At 41.9% G+C, this 15,295-nt stretch overlaps 1 protein-coding gene across 1 annotated transcript in view; it reads left to right on the top strand.

Moving 5' to 3' along the window:
- GLP1R (glucagon like peptide 1 receptor) overlaps window positions 1–15,295 on the top strand; it is a 91,287-nt gene that overhangs the window by 46,421 nt on the left and 29,571 nt on the right. Inside the window, exons 4-6 of the mRNA XM_042789707.1 lie at window positions 7,670–7,779; window positions 10,410–10,516; window positions 14,030–14,183. Coding sequence (XP_042645641.1) covers window positions 7,670–7,779; window positions 10,410–10,516; window positions 14,030–14,183 — 371 coding nt within the window. The remainder of the gene's footprint in view (window positions 1–7,669; window positions 7,780–10,409; window positions 10,517–14,029; window positions 14,184–15,295) is intronic.

Below are 15,295 nucleotides of genomic sequence, written 5' to 3'. Positions count from 1 at the left end.
TTCTTGAAGCTCCCCCAGCTCCATGTCAGCTCCACTTCTGTTTGGGAAATTGAGCCAATCGGCTGCGCCTCTGCGATAACGTATTTAAGAAGGGACATGGTGACGGGCAGTCGGACTTGTGAGGAGGAGTTGATGCAGCTGCGTGAACACCAAGGTCAGTGGAGGAATGGAGGAAGAAAGGAGGGGGGGAGGTGTGCCGGAGCAGAGACCCCCCTGTATCCTGTGGTGAGACGGCAGGGCGGCCCCCCCTGCCACCCATGAAGATCTACGGTGGAGCAGACATTGATTTATGGCCTGTTGCTCCTGCTCAGCTGATCAAGGTTCTGTGCCTGAAGAAGGCTGGGGTCTCATGGGAAAAGGTAACCCCGCTGCTGTAATTCAGTGCTGGGAGGATTGCAGCATGCGGGGGAGTCCCACACCGGAGCAGCTCGGGAAGGGCTGCAGCCGTGGGAGGGAATCCAGTCGGAGGAAGTTAGTGACCCATGATGGAGCAGTGTGGGGAATGCTGCGGCCCATGGGAGGAATTCATGTTGGAGAGAGTGTGTAGAGGACTGTCACCTGTGAGAGGGGGACCACGATGGAGCAGGAGGAACAAGTTCCGGACACTCCCCTCACCGAAGATAAAGGAAGTGGCAGAGCTGACTGCACCCCCATTCCCTGCCCCTGAGCCACTGGGGGAGGAGGTAGAGATATCGGGAGCAGAGCTGAGCCCGGGAAGAAGGGAGGGGTGGGGGGAAGGTGTTCTCAAGATGTGGCAATGCTTCTCACTGTCCTACTCTGTTAAGTGATGTTAGTGTCTGTAATAAATATATGTTCTTTTTTTTTCCCCTAACGAGTCTGACTTTTGCTCGTGATCATAAAGGGGAATTTTTCCCCATCCCAGTCCTATCTCGAACCCCGAGCCTGGCTCTCTGTCCCTTCTCATTGCTGGAGGGGAAGGGAGAGAGAGCTGCTGCATTGTGGTTGGCTGCCAACCAGGCCTAAACCACGACAGATGCGTAGTAAAGGGGGTTCACTGCAGGATCATTGCCTCAATAACTGTGGGAGTTTGTGTTGAGGAAAGATACTGCAGAGCTGGCAAGGATGATCTCTGCACTAGGAGATTTGAATGCCCATGCAGAACAAATTTTGTAGCTGCATAATTTTCTTTGTATGAATCTGGCTTTACTATGTGATTAGAATATGCTCTTTATTTTTTTGGAACATCTGTGTACAGATGTGAGATAATAGCACTTTATTGGGGAGCTGAACAGGTGGTCTTTGAATGGACCATACAAATAAGAAAATACTGTATTTGGTATAGACTTGATTCAGTATGCTTAAATCTGACTTGACATCTCACAGTGGTAGGGATGAATAATTTCCCATTACTTGATCTCCCTCTATTCTATATCCTGAACAAAACAGTGGTTCTGTTGGAAGAAGCGTATGACTGTATGCAGAAACAGTGTTGTTTGGGTAGAACTAAAACCCACATAAATAGCTTGAGTTTAACACTTCCTAATTCTCGAATGTTTAGTTTTGTTGTGTTAATTTCATTCCAAGATTAATATTTTTAAATAAGAATTTATATGCAGGCAGTATCCCTTGGGTGGTGCCAAACAACATCATCTCCATATGCAGTCTCTGACTTTGTGATTTTGATAGCACAGCACAGGAATCAGGCACTGAGGATTTCCAGGGCATGCGGGGTGGGCTTGTGCAACCTAGGGCATGGCCTGCACTTGCTTAATTGTCTTTTCCCTTGTACCATGAAAAGGTATCTGTTAAGTCTGTGTAAGCTCACCTCTGTCTCTTGGTAGGAGTGTGGATGCATGACTCTTTTTCTCTTGTCACTCTTCTTGTCTGCAGTAATTTTTTTTTTTTTTTTTTTTTTTCATTGATGAGGCTGGAGGGGTTCTTGGATCTTTCAAGCTAGGAGCTGGTGATGGGGAAAATTCACCGTAGGTATATTCAGATCTGTTTCCCCAACTCTCACCTAAACAATAGAACATAACAGAAAATTATCTTCCTGCTGCAAGAATTTGAAGTGACCACCAACAAGTCCTTCAAGTCAAAATGCAAGGTGTAGCTGGTTTTTAACTTTTTTTGTTTGTTATCACTAAAGCAAATGAGTTGGGATGACTAATACGCTATGAAGGAGGAGGAATAGTGGGAAGGGTTACTAAATAAAGTACTTGTAGTTAAACTGCCTGTTGAGGTAATATAATTTCAGATGATGTGGCAGTGAGCCCAGCATAAATGTGCATTTTTGATAAATGTGATTCTTGAACAGTAGTGCAGGCTGGAGCTGCTCCTGTTCCCCGGAGGCTTCGTGATCAGGCTGCTCCCTGGTGTCCTGTTTCCAGCTGCATGCTCACAGGCGGGTGTATGAGTCCTGGGTTTAGGATGTCTTCTCTGTAAGCAGCACGGGGATTGGGACTGAGTGATGCTTATGCAGAAGCTTTAATGGCCAAGAGTGACTCCTTTCAGAAGAGCAGTGCCCAGGTGACACCAAACAATAGCTGAACAAAGCTGCTGATGGGAGCATAACCTCCCATATTCTGATAAGTTGTTATCCCCATCAAAGGGCAAGTTAGTTTGTTTCAGGAATGGACCAGTCTACTTTGAGAGCATCATGACAGTCTTCAAACTGCAGAGTCCCTGTTTTATGGAGAAAATTGTTGCCTTTTCAAAAACATTTCCCCTGCTGGACATAGAGAATAGGTATTAACAGAGGAGAGGTCTATAATACTTGACACACAGCAGTCAGAAAAAAAATGTGGTCTCTCTTGTTCTTTTTCTTATTCTCTCATCTCTCTGCCTCAATAGAATTGATTGGATATGACGTGCTGTAATTTGTTTTTACAATGAATAATGTTCCAGTTTATCCTCAGGGACAGTTGGGTGAGTAATCTCACACCGACCTTGACACTCTGATGTTTTAAAATGCAGATCAAGTTGGTTGTTTTAAGCGGAGAGATCATTTAATTTGGTTTTATTTCTAGTCAGAGGGGGCTAATAAGGAAATGTTTGTTAGCCTCCTGCCTGCGTGATAACATTTTTCCCCATATAAAAACTTTTTTTAACTAGTTATAGTATTTGATTTACAGGCTCATCAGAGAACTAGATAGATGTTATTAACTTCAGTGCTAACTCTTGGGCTCTCCTCTGTCTTTTACCAGTTTGCAGAGATTGGGTTTTGGTCATCAATCCATGTTTTAGCATGTAATTCTAATGAGGTGTGATTGACACTGTTCAAATAAACCGGCGTCATTAAGCTGCTGTTCCAAAGGTTGTGCAACTTTGAGTGAATGCATTTAGCTTACAGGTTAAATAAAATCAGATTCCATATACACTGGGTGTAGATTTATTTATTTATTTTGTTTGCAGAGGATGATAGCCAATTCTAGAATGTAATAATCACTGTGATTTGAAACATTGACTATATGGTAACAAAAAGTATTAAAAGAAGAAGCTATTGTAGGATAGCAAGGAGGCAGCAACCACTTGAACCTTCAAAAAAGATTGCTCATCCTGCTGGCCTGTTAGAACTGAAGCTGATCATTTTATGTTTGGTATTTGCACTGCATTAAAGGTAAAGAGGTCCTGAGTCACTCCGCAGAATTCAGGCATGGACAAATGTGAATCACCTCTGACTAACTACCTGCAAGCAAGAAGCTGAAATTGGTCAGCAGTTGAGGGGGAAGCTGTGTGTGTGCCTTCCTTCTGTCGTGGCACACAGGCAAACCTCCAAGCATGTCATTGTTAGTTTGCCTCTGTATGTATTAATAACTGATTTCTTTTCAGGGGCAACTTCATATGAAAGCTGAAGGAAATGAGATTCCTGGTGGGCTCTGGATCAGGCCCACAGCAAAGAGTGAATGTGTATGAATACTTTATCTGTTTTAGGAGGTTTAAGATCTCTGCCATCCTAAGTTATGAGCAGCTGTGTAGGGAGGGAGTCATAAAAATTTCATGTGAAACAATTGTTTTAAGAACATTTGTAGGTAGCATTAATGCAAACGGCGTAGTTTCTTCTGAGCAATAAGAATGGAAAGATACCTGCAGTGCTTGAATTAAAAGGTCCCTGATTAAAAACCAGTGGATCCCTTTGAAATTAGTTGGAACTGCTTTCATTAAGCAAAAATGAGAATTTAGCTTGTATATGAAACAAAAAAAAAAATCTAAAGTCTCCACTTCAGGTTTTTATCAGTTATTTTGGAGACACAGCAGAGCAGAGTTTCTGGCGTTAACTGTTCTCCTTCCCTCTCTTCAGTGAGGCAAGAGCAAGGAAAGAGCGTTCAGTTAAGGTAACATCTCTTCTGAGCTGTCAGTCAGTAACAGCCTTTTTCTTGTGTTCAGGTAGTAGCGGGAGGCTGCCTGTGACGGAGCCAGTCGCCCAGCGGTTGAGTAGATGGGGGTGGTTTGCCTTGTGTTCCCAGGAAACAGAGAAACCAGGAATGGCCACACGATGATGTGGTTCAGCAGTGGGGTCTGCTCCAAAGGCGCATCCTGCAGTGGCCGTGCTGCGTGAAGGCTGGGTCTCGTGGGATTGTGGCTCTGGGCCTCCTTTCGCGGGGGGCTGCTGTGGCCGGTCACACAGCACGCAGAGATGTCAGCACCCCTGGGCTGGGATTGCTGCACAGGTCCTGCACAGTGCTGGTGTTGGATGTGCCCAACTCCAGGGAATGAAAGGTCTCGTGTGTGGTGCGTATCCATCACGGAGCCCTTCACGGCTCCTGCAGTAAACCTCTGCTGATGTTGTGTGGGTTCTGTGGTGTTCGACACGTAACTGAAAATAATGTATTTCTGTAACTGTGAGACTTGTTTTCACATTCCTGAGTAACTGTCTGTCTGCAGTACATCAGCCCTCTGTTCTCCACGTTGTGGTTTGTGTTGTTTCTCAGCTCTTCCACGAGCCATCTCTCCACGTGCCAACCAGAATCTCAACCCTGCCTTAAAGTCCAAGTTGTTGGTTGGTTGGTTTGTTTGTTTTTTAATTTTTTCTATTTCATAAGCATTTTGGCTAATAAATTTTTCTATAAACTAGATCTGTATGCTCTCACACTTTCATACACATTGGTTTGATTAATTCTTTTGCTTCTGGATACAGGCAACCCAGTTGGTCTTTAGTTGCCTCTGAGCCTTGCACCGACCGCCACTGTTTTGGTGAGCAGTGATGCTATATGACAACCTGACATAGCTGGCTTGTGGCTACCCAGAGGCCTGTAAGAGCCATCAGTCCAGTTTGAGTGTCTGTGACTCCTAGATGTGGCAGGAACTCTCCTTTCCAGTGTAATAGGGTTATATTTGAATTTCTTCATATCTAAATGAATTGCCTTGTCTTCTGTCTGATGGCAAATTTCATGTTTCATTTACTGTAAACTCTTCCTTTCTCCAATATATGCCAGTCTTCAGCATACAATAAATTTTCCTCATTATTTCAAAAGAGGCGTTATCAATAAAAAGAAAATTAAAATGTGTCATGATGATTTGGAGAGAAAATAAATACACTGACACTAAGCTTTCATCCCAATTAGACCTTGACAGTAAGAAGTAGTGGGGGAAAAAATTTTAAAAGAGTTTCAGAGAATGTGAAACAACGGTGTGTTTGTGTGGTTTTGTTTTGTTTTGTTTTAAATACCACTTCTCCTTTATCAAGTTTTTCCTTTCATGGGGAGTATAGTGAAATTTCTTTTTGGGGAGGGATTGTTTCTCATGATATTTTTGTCTTGTAATGCTTCTTGGTTACAGCTCATGCAGTGGCAGTCAGACTGAATTTCTGAGTCCTGTGACTCTCTGGACTTTAACCCAGTGGATTTCACCTTCGTTGGCTTCTAATGTATAATATTTACTGATTCCTGATTCCTAGAGCTGCCTTTGCATACATGTTTTGAACAGCTGACTCCAATCTCATGTCCATTACTCTTGAGAGGGGGAAAAAAATGCTTTCCTCCTTGCTGCCCTCCATTGGGTGTGAGATCCTTAACTCTAGCAACAGCCCAAGGGAAGGAAGTGGTTGGCACTGGCAGTAGATAATGAGAGCAGGTGACAAAATGCTCATAGCTGTTAGTGGCTGTGAATGTATAATGTGGCATGTGCTGACCTGATCTCTCCTTCTGTTTTTGTGTAAACATATGCAAACAGATATCCTTAATAGTAAGGAAAAACCTCTACCAGGCATAACTTAATTTTTGTATCATCTTTATATTAGTACACCAATTACAAAAGCAAATAGACTATGCCTACCAAAACCATTATCAGCTACCATTTAGCATACTCATTAGAAATGGCTTATTAGAATATGAATGTCTATATTATTTCTTAAAACATCATTCTTCACTCAGAGTACCTACTACTAGTCTACCACTGACAATTATCAAACAAATTACCAGTTGTCAATTAATTTGCAAATAGCCTACTGTGTTGTTATAATTTAAATAAGCTTTAATATTGTCCTATTGAACAGAAATGCTGAGTTCTACCAAGTTCCACGTTGCCGTAATGAGGGAGCTGACAACCCGATGAGGTTGCAGCAGGCAAGACTGGGTTTGAGCGAAAGCTGTGATTGAGATGTATTTTTGATACCCATGTGTAGAACTGAATCCTCCTAACTTGTCTTTGCATACCTTAAACTCTGTCTGTTTCTGAACGTTGCCTTGGTAGACGCTAACCTTGGCTGAGGGATTGACCCAGCACTGCTTTTTGAGGGGTGGGGTAGCTTTATAACACAAAATAGGTCAGTTTAATGGGTCAGAAATGTGATTAGTAAGAAACTTAATTTGCAAAGCAGCCGACATTGTTACTGTAGCTATGCTCGGATACAGGAGCACCTCCAGGTTGCTTATGTACAGCTGTAAAAGTTGTTAGGCTTCCCCAATACTCCAGACACCAGAGAGGTTTTCTCTGGATACACTGTGGTTGAGTGATCCTTCCCCTTTGTACTTTTATTTTGGTGCTTCAGTCTGATGTAATTTTATTATGGGCTGTTTCATCCTACCTGATTTTACAAGATCAAGTTGCTAACTGCTTCAGAAAGACGTTTTATTTATTGCTGGTTTTGTTATTTGAACATGTAGATAGAAGGAATAAAAAGGGTACACAGGTAGTTCAGGCAAAGATTCACGGCTTCATTTTGCAGCACAGATGTTTGTATAAGCATTTACATTTTGGGGAGCTTGTGTTAGCATACCTGTTCTGAGGTTTCTCTGTCTCTGGGTCTGCATGATCTCAGAAAAGAAAAAGCACATTTACTCTGTGTGCCTTATTTTCCCTGTGAATTTTCTAGCTGAGCCCTAACACTTCCAAAATTTCTGCACCTTAAAATCTAATATTTCAGTGAGATGGAATTTACGCATGCTATAAAATCCATGCAAAGGTGGCAGCAACTATTTCACACTGCTGAATGGTTAGCAGTTCTCCTGGAGTATGCTCCGTCTGATCCTGTTGCTGCAGCCGTGTCCTCCCAAGCCGCTCCTGGCCCTAAGGACCAGCAGCTGGAACAGTGTCTGCTGCAGGCAGGGAGTGGGCAAAGCCCTCCTGCAGGGATGCTGTGGCTTTCCCCTCCAGCCAGGAGAGCAATCGGTGGAGAAGAAAGGTTGCACCCAGCCTCTGGCTGCTCTGCACACCTTGCCCCGCAAGCAGGCTCTCCTCCCGTTAACCCTGTGGCTCGTTTTGCTTCTGGCAGTGCTGCATGGGCAGGTGTACCGCTTTTGCACCCCAGAGGGGACGTGGCTACTGAAGGAGAATTCAACGCTGCCCTGGAGGAACCTGTCTGAGTGTGAGGCCTCTGACCAGGTAAGAGTTTCCATCTCTTACTGCTGTTGTTGTTTAACTGAAGAGAGGAAAAATATAGTCACAGGTGCCCACGCGTTTTTTGTCCTGTCAAAGTAATCTTTACCGACTCATCCTGGGTGCCTCACTTCAGTGAGCCTAACGGTAAGGGATGTCAGGCCTCTCCCCTTCAGCAAAGGGAACACGAAGGGTAGATGAGAGCAGGTTTAAATGTACATGAGAGAGGCAAGAGGAGTGAAGCAGATCGTCCCAGCTGCAGTGCAGTGCAGGGGGCTCAACTGCAGCCCACCCGAGCCAGAGGAGTGACCTAATGTTATTCCTTTGCCTTTTCCTCCATTGGCATGTCATTAGAATAAAGTGACCGTTTGTTCTCTCTGTGGTGTTAGTGGCTATTAAGGTAATTAAGATGAACTGAACTGAAGAATATTTGCTCTTCACCTTTGGGCAGGGGGCAGTCCCTGCTTTTTGTTTGTGGGTTTGTTTTGTTTTTTTTTTTTTTGTCTTTTTATCTTAATTTGCTGTGGGCAATGGAATTAGGCTTGTCAGTGTTATTTTCTTGCCCCAGTGCTTTATACTCTGCAGGGAGCTGAGACACCTGGCACCCAATGAAGGAGAGCATTGGGATTTACAGGTGATTTTTGTCAGCCACTGGCGTCAGCTAGCTCACCATGTGCGTCCCCATGACACATGATACCATTACTGCTGTGAGCCTCCAAGGGTGATGCTTTTCTTCACATAAATTGAGTGCACTCTCTCTGTTCCGGGGTACTGGGAACTAGTGCATACCTAGCCATAGCAGTTCAAGTATATGAAATTCCTAAGTGCTGCAGGATCTGTGTCCTCTGGAGTTCCTGTTGCTCAGTGCCTTGTTCTTCAGAAGGAACAAATGGCTGCAGACTAGAAGGAGACCGGAAAAGAATTTCTAATTCTCAAAATACATTGTTTCACTTTTTTCCTTTAATTTGCAGCCTTATCCCTTGTTCCCTACATGTTCTGGGGTATCCCATCAGAGCGCGTTATCTTAACGCAAAGTGTAAGCCTGGTTGTTTGATTTTTCTATGTTTGCCATTGTTTCTTCCAAATCTGTGTTTGGGACATGATAAGGAAAGAGATACTTAATGGTGACACTTGGTCATTTGGCACCTGCCTCCAAGTTTCCATGAACTGATCTGGGTTCTGAAACACTGTGTACATGGTGTCACTCCCTGCAATGTGAACAGCCATGTTTGGTTTTCCAGCTAATGTATTTAGAGTCCTCTAATAACCTACTTTTTTTGTGCATCTTTTACATGAGAACAATAGCTTTTTTTGGCATGTTTGCTGTCTAATATGTTGCAGTTTTTGCTAAAACAAAATCCAAATGCTTTGTGAGTGAATCCTTATACCATTGTTTACTTTAAGTGTGTGATGTGGTTTTGATCTATGTAGATGTTTTAAATTGTCAGGTCTCAATAGTTTGCCTGAGCTTTGATACCGAAGAGATAATACTTTTCTCTTTGCAAGGAAGCTCTCGTATCATACCCTTTAAAACATTTAACCTAGCAAATCCCTGAGGATCAGCCTGTATGTTCGTCTTAAATCCTCCTGGCTGTGCAAAGTACATCTGAATAGCTGTACTTACTTCTGAAGTACAATGAATCTATTCCTTTGTACAGCACAGGTCTCGGGAGTCTGTTGCAGAATTAGCAGCTTGAAGAAGGGAAGTAAAATACCTGAGTCTATTTAGACAAAGGAACGTGCTTAGAAATGAACTAGAACGAAGAATAACAAAGTGCCTCAGAGGCTGAGCAATAAGCCTGTGTCGTAATTCAGACCTGCCTGTAGCTTTTCAAATACTTGTCCGTAAAGATTTTGTCCAGCACTTTCAAGCAAGGATCTCAGTGGTCATGTCTTCAACAATGAATCTGAAGAGAGCTACAGCCCCAGACGGTCAGGGGGGTGCGAGCATCCCCGCTGCTCTGGCCCGTGTTGGGTTGCTGCCTCCCAGCCAGTGCTGCAGCCCCTGGGCCATGAGGTGGTGTTGGGCTGTGGCTTGTTACCAGGAGGCTGCATAGTTGAGGCAGAAGAGATACTAATTGGGGGCAGAAAAGAGTACAGTTGTACGAATGCAAGACATGCTTTGCCTCAGAGTCAACGAATAGGACCTGGCTTCTTCTATTTTTAAGTATAGATGTAGTCAAAGGACCCCCCTCATTACACAGCAAGGAGGCTTCCTTTAAGTGTTCAAGCCTGAAAACATCAGCTTTGCCTTTTTTACTGCAGGGTCGAGTTGTGACTATGTTTCCTGCCATCTGTTTAAGACTTGCTTGTGTGATAATTCATGACTCTCCAACTTTATTATGAAATAATGGCACATTATCTATTTTCTAGCCTGGCTGCAAAACCCGACTGTTTGAGTGAACACCTGGGAGCAGCTGGGGAATTAAGATTAAATTTTTATTTCTTTAGAACATACGGAAAATGGAAGACTGATTTGATATGTGCATTTAAACTTGACAGTAGGAGAATGACTTCTGGTTATCTTAAGAAAAGTTAGAAAGCAGCTGGGAGAAAAGAACTGAAGCCCATGAGCTCTGTCTTTTCCCCCCTCCTTTTTTTTTTTTTTTTTTCTTTTCTCCTTTGTATGCTCTCAGGATGCACCAGAAGAACAGCTCCTGAATTTGTCCATCATATACACCATCGGATATGCTCTTTCCTTCTCTGCCCTTGTAATAGCAACTGCCATTCTTCTTGGATTCAGGTAACTGGTGAAGCTCTGAAGAGAGTGGAGAAAAGGTGTTATGTTTTTCTATATGATAGTATCAGACTTTGAGAGAAACATTTGATTCTGGTTTTTCCCTTCTTCCATCACCTCATTATTTCTCTATCTTATGTCAGTTCTGTGTTCCTTCCTACAATCATTTCTTCTCAAAATGCAAGTAAAATTTCTAAATTTTTGCAGTGTTAGCTGTATGAATATGTGGAGCATACTTTTTATCTGTTGAAATATTTTGTTGTGATATTTTTTATTTCGATGAAATCTCCACTGGAAGAGATGGAAGAAGAGAGAGATTCCAGCATTCCCTCATGGTGTTGCCTCGCAGATGAGGTACTAGTCTGGGGTGTGAGAGGATATTTAGGGAGAGAAGTTTTCATCTTGCCTTGCTTGGATTTACATAGAGCATAAAGCTCAGCCTGGTCTATATACCAGCCCTTACGTTCCAGGTATATTTCAATGCAGAAATGAATTTTTGACACCATTTATCTTTTAGAGAACTTTAGGAAATTCTTATTTCTTTGGCAATATAGAAGAGCACCTAATTTTGAAACTTTCTGTGAAATAAATTGCTGTCACCTGGTCGGATTGGTGTATTGGTTTCATACAGATATGCACCAACAAATTGCGCAGAGTGCATCAAAATTAAGAGACTATTGGTTGTACATGCCAATGATACACTGTGTAGGCTTTTTTTTTTTTTTAAAAAAAAGGGGGGGAAAAAAAACAACCAAAAAAAAAAAAACCACAACCACAACAAAACAACTTTATACTCCTACAGAGATAATTTTTTTTTTCTCCCCTCTGTAAGTCCAAGAGGTGTCTTGATTCCAGACAGACTCTCTGGGAGTTTGGGGGTGCTGAGCACAGGAGAATGATGTATAGAAAAAACAAAATATGATCCTGTTCTGTTGTGGGAAGGCAGTCCCTCTGCTATGAAGTCCTGCTCCCTGCTGCTGCATATAGCCAGGCTGCATCATCCATCTTACATGCTGATGAGGCTTGCCTCCTAAAAATGCATAGTTTTCCATCTCCTGGTACTCTTACTGGAAGTTAGGTCAGTAACCTTCAGTGCTCTGATCCTTAAGAAACCTTCTTCCCTGATGAAAGAATTATTATTGCCAGTTAATGATCCTTTGTTCTGGTGCCAGCGCTCCCTGTTAGCAAGGCAGTCCCTCTCCTTTCCTCCTTCCTAAGTGTTTATACCCCTTATATATTTGGAAAGATTAGTCATGCCTTTTAGCTTCTAATTTCAAAACTAAAATGACACAAGCCTTCTAAGATTGTACCACACCTTTTAGCATTGTATTACCCCTCCTCCTTCCAGTGGGGAAGCATAGGCTAGCAACCTTAAAGAAGATTTAAAATGACTACAGAAATGCAGAGGTATGCTCTGTAAATGCCATGTGATAATTATGATTTGTACGTGTTGTACTTGTGCAACTTTGGGACTCATCTGACAAAACACCAGATGGTCTTGGACTCTCCAAATGTCTCCCAAGATAAGTGCTTTCTCCTTGTTTCACCCATCAATGACACTTTTTGAGTAATATTAGCAGCCCAAATGTAAAGGTCACAGAGCGCAACCATATACTTTTTTTTGAAGGAAGGAAGGAAGAATGCACATGGTTTTTGGCAGGGAGCAAAAGAGCAAGTTTGTCACCAAGAACACGTAGGAGAGAGAGAATTTTGATGCCCAAACTTTTTGTGAGGAGATGCTTTAGCATTTTTTTCCTTTGACTGTGAAGCAGAGACTGGAGAAATGCACACAAGTGTGTGCTTCTGATTTTGAAAATGAGGTTTCAGAGATGTTAAAGAGGCTGAGAGCCTTGTTAAAATTACTCCATCAGTCCATTTAGTGCTTTCCTGTCTAAATTGTCTATCTGGAGACAGCTTAATCCTGGATCTCATGAAAATACATGAGACCTACCCCTACATGGATTGCAGTTGCTGGATTCTGACTGTGACCACTACCCATGGCCTCTCCCCAGTAGCTGTGCAACCTCAACAAATGGGGATCAAAACCTAATTCAGTGGCAGCAAAATACTGATGTTCCCCACTTTTGTAGTAGGAAGGCCTTTTAAAGTTCTTAGACTAGAGAATAACCTTTATGTTTGCATTTAAAAATGATACAACAGAGGAAACAATATATCTCTAGTATCCAATTTTGCATCCTCTGAAAGAAATGGAAGGAAAGTATGTAATTTCAGTGATGGAAGTTGAAATAGGCCCATAACTTCATGACTGAAACAATTTGAATAACTTGCATTGCCTGTAGCAGAAACGCTTAGTAACTACTTGCAACCTATTTTCTTCAATTGTCTGATTTACATAATTTTTTCACTCAGATTTAAATGTGTAGCAGTTCTGAAGGGTATTGACAAATACATTTTGAGTTAAAGGAAAATAAATATTAATCATACGTAAATTTTGAAATAAGCTGTGACTTAAGTGCTGCAAAAAATTCTATTTGACCTATGAAAAAAAAGTTCTCCTTCATCTTCAGCACGAAACCTAACTTTCAGACCAAATCTATTTTTCTATCCAAATTTATAGAGCAGTAAAACTAGACATTTGGAGCGTAAGTTTACTGAAACTCTTGCTGGAACAATTGCTGTTTATCGTATGTTACTTTGATCCTTTTTCGATGCTAAAAGATACTAGCCAGTGCAACTTCCTTTGAAGCAATGTGTGTACCCTTGCAGTGCTGGAAAAAAAATATTTGTGGATAAGGCTGGTAGAACATTGGCAGCACTCTGCATTTGGTTGCCATTTACATGACTGCAGTTTCTTTTGCTATCCCTTAACATGCTTTTTTTTGACAAGTAGAAATTTTATTGCCTTTGCAGCTGGCTGCTGAAATTCAAGAGGATTTTATTTCTTTGTTTTGTTGTTTTCAATTCGGAATGCAGAGGTGAAAATGCTGTTCCTTTTAGTTCTACAGAAAGTATTTACAATTCCCCCAGGAGGCAATCTGAATACAGATTTTTCTCTTGTTGTCAAAGCAGTAATTTACAGGTGGATATTTTTTCATTGTGGGTTTGAGCACAGCCAGAAGCCGTACTGCACACCAGTTCCTGAGCCCTACCAAGGTAAACCTGTGCAGTGACGTTGAGGTCAACTCAAAGAAATTAGATTCAGCATTATGTGAAACTTGAATTTTTTTAGTCCTTTCAAATATGTCTTCTGAAAATTACTTTACTTTATTTATACACTTTTTAAACTTTTAAAATATTTTTTTTTTCGTTACGCACTGATCTCCTTCCTTCCCCCAAATTTTCATGCTGAGGGCTGAAGTTTTTAATGTCTTTTCCTTGATAGTGATTCTCTTCCCAAAGACAGTTTGAAATCCCTATAGCCGTTCTCAAGTTAAGGGACTTGCTGTCTGGTACCTCTTGATTTCCAACAGGGTTCTTTTTTCCCCTCCCTCAGTCCTATGCGTGATATTGCAGCTTTCACATAGAACCAGTCATGACCCACTATCTTCCTTTTTACAGACATCTACATTGCACGAGGAATTATATTCACCTGAACCTCTTCACCTCTTTTATCCTCCGGGCTATATCAGTCTTCATTAAAGACTCAGTGGTGAAATGGATGTACAGCACAGCCACACAAGAGCACCAGTGGGAAGGGCTTATCTCCTTCCAGGTAAGGGCAGATACCGTGGTGGTTCTCAGGATACTGGAGTCATCACTGTGGTCTGTCTGCGTGACAGCAGGTAATTTCATTTTGTACCATGAGGGTTGTACAAAATGCTGTTCTTCAGTCCATGGAGTTTCTGTGAAACTTATCGCACAATGTAGGCGGTTGTGGTTGTGCCACCCTGGGTTTGGTACAGGCAAGTAGTTGATGCTGTGGCGTGTTTCTCTGCCTGTGGGGAGTTTGCCCCTACTAGACAGAGGAAACACAGAAAGGTGGATTTTTTAATATACATACAAATGCCCATATCTTCTTCCCATGCTGCAGGTTCATTTCTTCTGGCAGTGGCAAGAGGGCATTAATTTCCTTAAGCCAGCACCTTTTGTGATAGGACTGTCCATCTTGTATAATGACCAAATTAGTTGGTCATTCTTGGAGATCTTTATAATCTGTTGATGATGGAAAAAAAAGGGCAGTATCTGGTTAAAATGCAAATTTAAAAACATTTAGAAAAGCTTTGGAGGAACAAGCTAATTAAATACTTCTAATTGAAGAGAGAGGATATACAACTCTTTTGTGAATATGATGAAAGCATGCCTTTCCCCCTTCAGATTTGGAATAGAAAATGTACTTTAATCTTCAAAGAAAGGGATTTTCATTATTTGTATAGCTCTTGCGATTGTAGAACATGGGTACAGCGTTTGCTGCTGCAGTACAGGGTTGGGGTGGTAAAGGGTATGTCCTCTGGTGCATACTTAGTACCATCCTTTTCTGACACTCTGCATAAGGCTTAGGTGCTAATACCACATAATTAATCTCATACAATTGTTGATTTCTTCTCATCTGCAGTGTATCAACTGGCAGAAAATAACATTGTGATATGTATCTTAAACAGCTTGGAAATGTTCACATTGGATCGTCGGTTGTTTTCTTCTCCCAAAAAAACTTAAGCTTTATGCTTTCACACATGGTTTATCCAATAGTGGTTTCTTCAGCTTTGGAAAATAGTCAACATTATGGCATCCAATCTTTGCTCTTTAACAGAGGAAATTCTCAGCTGCAGAATAGAACAACTGGGGAAGTGAAAAGATTTACTGACTGCAGTTGATACAGTACCTTTC

This window comes from Tyto alba, unplaced genomic scaffold (genome assembly GCF_018691265.1).
Source record: "Tyto alba isolate M040663 unplaced genomic scaffold, T.alba_DEE_v4.0 Super-Scaffold_16, whole genome shotgun sequence".
Taxonomy (NCBI): Eukaryota; Metazoa; Chordata; class Aves; order Strigiformes; family Tytonidae; genus Tyto; species Tyto alba.
Note: the sequence above shows the minus strand (reverse complement) of the source record. Positions and strands in the feature narration are given on the sequence as shown.